Raw genomic sequence first — 8,244 nt, forward strand, 5'->3', positions numbered from 1 at the left:
ATTTACTGAACATATAATCGGGTTAAGTGTACAAAACCTCGAACCAGACACCACTCTCTCAGAGATCAATCGAAGTTCTCAATCTTGATTGGAGTAATATCGTCTGCCACCTTAAATTACCAAACTAATATTGCAAAGAACATATGTTGCTCCAATGTGAATTTGATGTTCTTGGCCTGTTCAAAATCAAGGGAGAAGTCACAAATCCATGCAGGTTGACGGTAGGAATAGCAACAGATCAGATTAGAATCGAGTATGTTTCATACCCACCCACAACCATACTCATTCATACCCACTCGTGGCTGTACCCATGGATAAAAATTTATACCCGTGCTCGTACTCGTCGGGTATCGAATACCCACAGGTACATATATCAAAAAGCTTAACAGCAATGGTAATCATGTAATACAAGCAACTAAGTTCACAAAGCAGCAATTGTAATACATACGATACAAAAGGAGTAGTTCTACTCATCGCTGAAAACTGAAATGGACGTGAGGAAATGACTTGAACGTGTGCAGCAATCATAACAAGCAACTTTAGTTCACAAAAATTCCAGAAATTGCAACTGAGTTGACACCACACAGTAATAGTCTAATTAAGAATACAGGCATACAACCAAGCGCCCAAGCCAACACGACAATAGTACCCATGACTTCACTTGCGAACAGTAACAGGCGAATAGGAAGTACCCCAGTACCCCACACAGACAAGAACATGCGAACAGGAACAAACAACACCCATGACTAATACAGAGCCAACAGGTTAAGGCAGCACCAAACAACAAGGCGCTAGCAACACTTCACTTGCACAAGCGCCAGCAACACTTCACTTGCACAACAGCTTCACACTTAAATACTTGATCTTGTCACTTGATAGACAACACCACACACCACTTGGCCACCAGACAACAAAGCAAAGAAATTAAGAAAATATAAGTATTTAGTAGTTAATCAAAGTAAAGAAAATGATACTAAAAATCATTATTACCTTGGTTCGACATCAAGCCATCAACTTCAAAACTATCAACTTATCAACAATCTGGTTCATCCTAAAAAATAGTGAAATATAAGTATTCAGTCAAAGGAATGGAAATGAATGCTAAAAAATTCACTATTACCATTTGTTCCTCCTCATCCTCCAAAATTCAAACATATAGGTATATGCCCGTGCGTTGCTACGAAATTAATATGATAAAATATATTGATATGCAAAAGCACTAATTGTTATTCTATAGTCTTATTAGCATGTTAAGGATGTTTTCATCGAGAGGTGATTCATTATCAACCTCTGCATGCTCGTCAACTTGTACTTCGTTTTTCTCCTTCGAAGAATCCATTTTGGCACCATTGTAATATTGAATTCCTACGTTAATGAATTTGTTACAATAAAAGCAATATTTTTTTGAACTATTGTGAATACATGATGAAACATTAAAAGAACTGATAAGAATTTGGTATTGCACACATAGAAGACACCAATTCCCTAAGCGGCACAAAATTATTGCTGCCTTTCTGATTATATGTTCAAACTGTGGATAAACCAGCATACACATATACCTGTCATATACAAGGGTACAGAATGAGTCAAGAAGCCACCTGCAGCAACCACCCAGCGGCTATGTAGCCGAAGCAGCATTAATCTGGCACTGTCAGGAGTGTCATAAGTTGCACCATTAGCATTCTTCACTGGCGCAAATTCCTCCTCACGCAAAACCTGTAAGTTTAGGTAAAATATTTTCAAGCGATAACTACTACACGCTTTCAGAAATGAGATGAAGAACAAAACGGCTTTATTTTGAGCAATAATTCATAGGAAATCAAACCTCAAAAAGAGCTGTTGAAGGAGAATAGTTGAATACATCAAATATAAATTATTCAAGCTTTAATCCTGATGTGTACCCATGGACTGAAGGAATTCTCTTCTCGGCTAGATGGTAACTGTGCATAAATGATGGACAAAATTGTAAGCCAATATTCTATTATTAATTATTAGTTTAAGATCAATAGAAGTTATAGGTCCTCTAGAAAAAAATGCAGCAATTACATTATATATTAAATAAAGGGTTAAATGCAACATGAATGGATAAAGTGCAAGAATAAGGAAAGAAAAAAAATACTCACATGCTATCCTTTTCAAGACTGTTTGTCACTTGGTTCAGAAAATCCAAAGTGAACATATGCAAGCAGACCTATGACACAAAAGAAATACACAATTGTTAATGCCTATATAGGGGGGGAGGCAGGTGTAGGAATTATACATTGCTCCAGCAATAACGAAGGCGGCCAGTAGTTTGATTGATTTCAGTTGTCATAGCTGCATCCATTTCACTGTATTCAACTACAGAGAGGGGTCCACCCTTTCCACGCTGAACAAATACTCCAACTTTCTCTTGTGGATATGCCTGAACAGCACAGAACATAATGTAAACACTCTTGAGACACATAGTTCAATAAAAAACTGCCAATCTATTAGTATGGGAAATCTATGGCCCTACCTTCCTGACAACCTTAGCAGCAGCAGATACACCTCTGTCAATGAAGTATCCTAGGAATGTTGGATCTGCAACACGGACCTGTATCAAATAAATTAAATATTTAATGACGACAAAAAAAGGAAGGCTCCATGAAATGAACAGCATAAAGAACGTATTTACCAATACATTATCAACTCCATAGCAATCTACATAGTTAACACCTTTTGCAGCCATATCATCGAGCAACCTTTTAGATTTTAGAGCTGGGTACAACCAAAGAAAAAAACAAGCAGAAAGTCATGACTAACATTAATAGCATACATTTATAATTTACCGCATCATAATTTAGAGATTACCAGCATATACTCCGCCATTGCCATCGGGAGCCTTTGCTACCTGGTTTTCAGCATAATGTTAGAAAAGAAATATGGCATTACTACAGAGATCCACAATCTGGAATCGATGCTAGCTCAAACCATTCAGTGTAATGGATTATGCCATAACATTACACTCTAAATTAATTTCTCTTAAATAAACAGAAGCAAGAAGTACCTTATATGGTGTCTCCATAATAAATCTTCCATCATGACATACACATGGAATAGTACCATGTTGGAAAAATGTCACCTGCGAAGACAAGAATAAAAGTAAAGCTCAAAATGGAAAGACCATGCATAATGCTCATATTTAATTCTCCGTGCTCTACTGTCTTGGGTATAACTCTCAGCACACACCTAGTCCTATATATCAACCCTTCTAAGCATGCTATTAAGATCTCATGCTGCTAATATTTTTATCTACTCTTGATGCACAAATATGTGTAAAACCAAAATTGTCAATATTCTGAACCATTCTGGGATTACATTAAAAGAAAAGAGCAGCAATCCTCGAATCAATGACAAGAAACAGGATTTTGCAGCTAAGCCTACCTCCACTTCACCGAAGAGAAGAAAGGTTTTGAAGACATCCATAGATGAGAGGGGAAGGGAAGGTAGTTTTACTGAACTCTATAAAAGACACTGGGCATATCCAGTAGGGTGCAGGCCTAGAATGAACTGCAGGTGCTGGTGGTCGACATTCTTTCATAACTTCCTCCTTCTGATTAAGTGCAGGCTCTGCCACCTGGCACTCGGGCTGCGGCGAAGCATCTATAGACAAAGAAAGAAAAGCAGTTCAAACACATGATTCAGATCACACCAACGAAACAATTTCAAAGATGTTACACTTCTTCACACCATAGTGATGTTCGTCGAGAAGCCGTCGTTGAGAAGCCTATCAGCGAATAAACCACTGTAACTTACAGAGCTTTGCATTTATTTTCTTTTTACAAATAAATCATACATGTATATGTAAGCCATTCACATGTAAGAAGTGTTGTAATCTGTTCACATGTAAACAGAGGTAGTAAGAAAAATTGATTAATCTCACTCAAAACTGTGATCTAAAAAGATCATGCTGCTGCAAGTACACAACCAGCTTTTGTAAGACACACAACAAACATTTAGGAAGATGAATAAACATATTTATCCTTTCTCCGACTCAGTCTTTTGGTGGCACCGAACATCCTCAAGAATTTTTTGTATTCCATTTTTTTGTAGGCCATATACTCCGAGTACGAGGAAACCCCTAAAAGATGAATCAATCCAGTGATTCTGCAATTGGCGCCCCAAAATCTTAGCATCGCCTGAACCCTAATCCTAGCTATTACTGACGCTAAACCTGCCATCCAAACCACAATACACAGTCAGCTGTCAGCTGTCAGCCAGTCCCCCCACCCACCCAACGAATCATCGATCACCATTCCCGCCTCCACCAAACAGGTGTGCATCAACCATCAGGAAACCCATCAACGAACCATAAAATACACGATGAAGACCCAGAAATTTACCCAAAAATTGGAATGAGAAAACCCCAACGCAACCTGTACAGGAGCGGTAAACGCGCCCGCGGTTGATCCCAGCGAACCGGGCAGGAGGTGGAGTCACACCTCCCGGAGGGGCTGGGGAGTAGTGTCGGCTTCGAGAATGCGACGCCGACCCCGAGGTCCCGGATCCGGTCGGCCAGGGGCATGAAGCGATCGGGCGGCACGGCGGGGCGGAACGCTGGCTGCTCCTGCAGGAACCGCCGGAGCCCGAACGTCGTCGGCGCTCAACCGCACGGCGGCAAGGAGGAGGAGCGGAGCAGTGGCCCGGGGTTTAGGGATTTGATTTGGGAGGAGGATCGATCTCGACCCATGGAGGGGGGAGGCGGGGCAGCGGCGGCTCACGCGGGGTGGGGGAGGGGGACGAACGTGGGCGTGGGCGTGTGGACGGTGTAGATTTACCGAAGCGAGCGGACGGTACAGATTCATCGAAGGCAGAACCAGGGGAGGCAGCCTACCCCTTACAACATTAATAGTAGTAAAGATTATCTGACACTGGACTTTCCGAGTAATATCCTCTTACTGGATAGGTTCATGCATTCTCTGTTTGTGATGACCCTGAATACTTCTATGACTATGTCCAAGGCCTGATTGATGGACTTAATTCTGGTTTGGATTCACGTGATATAGTTAGCATCGAAAATGTAAGTGCACTTCAGAATTTTCATTATTTATAGTAAATCATTTTGGTGTGCTAACTCCAAAAGGTTCATCTGCAGTGCCTTGTCTCAACTTGTTTTTACATATATTAACTACATTTCATAATGAAAAATTGTGAACAGTACATTAGCATTTGGCATTCTCTTCAACTTCTCCTTGACAGGCTAAGGGGTTAGGCTATGCCATGAACACAGCCGAGGAGCTTAAGTTTGTCAAAGACATAGCTGCATCAACAGGCATTGTCCTTGATCCAGTCTACAGGTGCAACTATGTCTGAATCAATGAAATAGATTTGGCACGTGGATCTATGTTTTGGTCTTTGTTAGTCATAAACTGAAAAAATGCATGCTTCATTTTAATGCAGTGGGAAGGCGGTTTATGGATTGCTAAAAGACATGGCTGGCAATCCAGCCAAATGGAAAGGTCGAAAAGTTCTATTTATCCACACAGGTGGTCTTCTTGGGTTGTATGATAAGGCTGACCAGTTGTCATCTTTGGCTGGGAGCTGGCGCAGAATGGATCTTGAAGATTCTGTTCCACGCAAAGATGGCACTGGTAAGATGTTCTGATCAGTATGGTCCATGTGATTCCATGATGGATCATTCTTGCAAACATTGTATCCATTACAGAGTTATTACTCTTACATTTGTGCAAGAAAATGCAGAATAGATGGTTGATGGTTCACATTGTATAGAGCACTGATGCAATTTAAGAATAAAGCACATCTTTTTTGCCATTTGGAAATAAATATTTTTTATGTGGAGGTTTGTGTGTCATTTCTGCCAAATAGCTTTATTCTATAAAAACCTGCCTGTCAGTAGGTCTTTAGGGCCCTCAACAAAGCAGCTACCAAGTGCCAACCTGTAGGGTCCCCTAATTTCTTGACTTCCAGTTAAGAACCAAAATAACTTGTACAGTAGGGGAAGCCTTGTCATGCACATAGATAAAAGCAGACTCACCAGTGACATAGTCATATATATAGTATGTAGAAATTTTCTTACATAATTTCACAAAGAAAAGCATAAATATATGTAGATAAGATTTAATAGATGAAATTCACAGATATCACAACTGGACAACAGATGTCAAGTAATAACACCGAAGCTAATTACCAGAGCTAACACTGACACACCATCCTCACAAACGACATCAACCCAGCTGTACTAAGTCGATAATCATAGCAACTTTAGAAAGGAAGCACAAATAAGATTAGTTGACACATGAATAAGGGAAGTATGAACAGACCACTTTGCGAAGCGCGCCCCCTGCTTATAGTACTCAGCACACCTTGAAGCCAAACCATCAAGACCTTGGCACCATGATTCATTGTTGGATCCAGGCAATGGAACCAAACCCTGATTCATGAAACCAAAGCAATCAGGCAGTGAGAATCATAATGATAGAAGCAATTTGTGGGCTAACATGATGTTATAAGATCATGGCATGCATACCTTGTCAACCTTGATGCCAGGCATGATATTCTGATCCTTCAAGCAGTCAACAAACTTCTTGCCATCTGTAGTTGATTTATAAAGGGTCTCCTCGAAAAGAATAGCACCAGAAATATATTCGCCAAGACCAACAGTTGTCAGCAAAAGCTGCCTGTAAGCCTGGCGGTTCACTTCTGTGTTGTCCAAACCAATAGATGATAACCTCTTTCCACATGTTGCATTTGACTCATCAATTGCCAGAATACCACGCCCAGGGGAAGCAACAGATTTCTGTCGACGAAAGTTACAACCATTAGATTAGCATTCACAAAAACCAACAGAAAAATGCATCACATTGAAGAAAGAAGAAATAGTGGAAAAGGAGAATGACTTCAAACTTAGAAGAACATATTACCATACCCAGGTTCAACCAATCAAACAATGACGAGTGTCAGTTCCAATAGCTGAACACATAACTCAAAATATGGTTCACATGCTTGCACCAACTTACTATCAACAAACACAAATAAAGAAGCATTACAGTTAATATCGCATAAGCTCTAACATATCCACAGTATACAGAGAAGGTACCAAATTCACGCTTTAGCACTTCTTGTAAAGTTTGCACATGGTAGATCCTTGCATTGAAAAATTAATCAGAAATTAGATGCAGAGAATCACACATCAGTATTTTGGTAACCGGTAACCCTAGCAGTTTCATATTGTATTGCCCTTAAACAGTTAAACCAATTTGGTAACAGTTAACCCTAGCAGTTTCATATTGTTTTTAGATCAACATTCCTGTGAAGTCCATGCTAATAAGAATGAGGCAGACTATATTTTTAAGTGCCTGCCCAAAGGCAGATAGATAACCAAGATAGTCATAAATCATATTAATAAATTAGTAGCCATAACTGGATCACAAAATAAGCAATAAGAGAAAGTAGGTGCATTGCTGTTCGTATTCAGTTCACCAAAACTAACACCCATCAATAAGCACACTATTCACATGAGTACTATTAAGACTCTAGGAGTGACCAGAAACAATGAAGTTAGAGTGAACATGGTCAATTAACTCAATTCAATTCAAGTATTCTATATTTCTGATTTTGCATGGGATAATTTCTAATGTGCAAGCAATAGGATAATTTCTAATGTGCAAGCAATAGGATAATTTCAATCTGATCCTATTCAAAATAAATGTAGCAGTGTAAATAAGCACAAAACATGATGTTACCTCTTCGAAAGATTATTTAACAGCCATCGGGTTGAACTCAGTGTCTTTCTTCTTTAGCTCTAGGGTGATATTCTTCTCTATCTTTAGGAAATCTGACTGTAGAGTTGATTAAAATACTAACAAAAATCTAATGTGCAAGCAATAGGATAATTTCAATCTGATCCTATTCAAAATAAATGTAGGAGTGTAAATAAGCACAAAACAAGGAGTTACCTCTTCGAAAGATTATTGAACAGCCATCGGGCTTAACTCAGTGTCTTTCTTCTTTAGCTCTAGGGTGATATTCTTCTCTATCTTCAGGAAATCTGTGATTTTGACCTTCTTGGGTGAAGTAGCCCGATTCTTCTCCTCTGTTTGGGAAGCCTGCCATTTAGCCTTGGTCGGTGAGGGTGACCCCTTCTTCCCATCGGTGTGCCAGACAACATACTCCTGGGAAACAACAAGATATAGATAGATATATCTTAGAAACTGATTAATATGTTAATTGTCAAGTGAGTAGAGACACGGTAAATAGTAGTAG

At 39.6% G+C, this 8,244-nt stretch overlaps 1 protein-coding gene, 1 long non-coding RNA gene and 1 pseudogene across 2 annotated transcripts; 1 reads left to right on the forward strand and 2 right to left on the reverse strand.

The window, feature by feature from the left end:
* Positions 1-539: 539 nt before the first annotated feature.
* LOC103633441 (UDP-N-acetylglucosamine diphosphorylase 1-like) lies at positions 540-4,546 on the reverse strand (annotated as a pseudogene).
* A 371-nt stretch (positions 4,547-4,917) lies between these two features.
* Positions 4,918-5,820, forward strand: LOC103633452 (uncharacterized). Its single transcript, XR_556521.3, has 3 exons — positions 4,918-5,041; positions 5,221-5,318; positions 5,422-5,820. It is a non-coding gene; the product is annotated as an uncharacterized lncRNA (long non-coding RNA).
* Positions 5,821-6,041: 221 nt separating this feature from the next.
* LOC103644539 (fructose-bisphosphate aldolase 3, chloroplastic) lies at positions 6,042-6,784 on the reverse strand (the record flags this gene model as incomplete). The annotated part of the gene is made up of 2 exons (XM_008667727.3): positions 6,042-6,412; positions 6,509-6,784. Coding segments are annotated over 2 exons (456 nt in total), but the record flags the coding sequence as incomplete, so codon positions are not given.
* Between the last annotated feature and the right edge of the window lie 1,460 nt (positions 6,785-8,244).

Source organism: Zea mays, chromosome 1 (assembly GCF_902167145.1).
Source record: "Zea mays cultivar B73 chromosome 1, Zm-B73-REFERENCE-NAM-5.0, whole genome shotgun sequence".
Lineage (NCBI taxonomy): Eukaryota > Viridiplantae > Streptophyta > Magnoliopsida > Poales > Poaceae > Zea > Zea mays.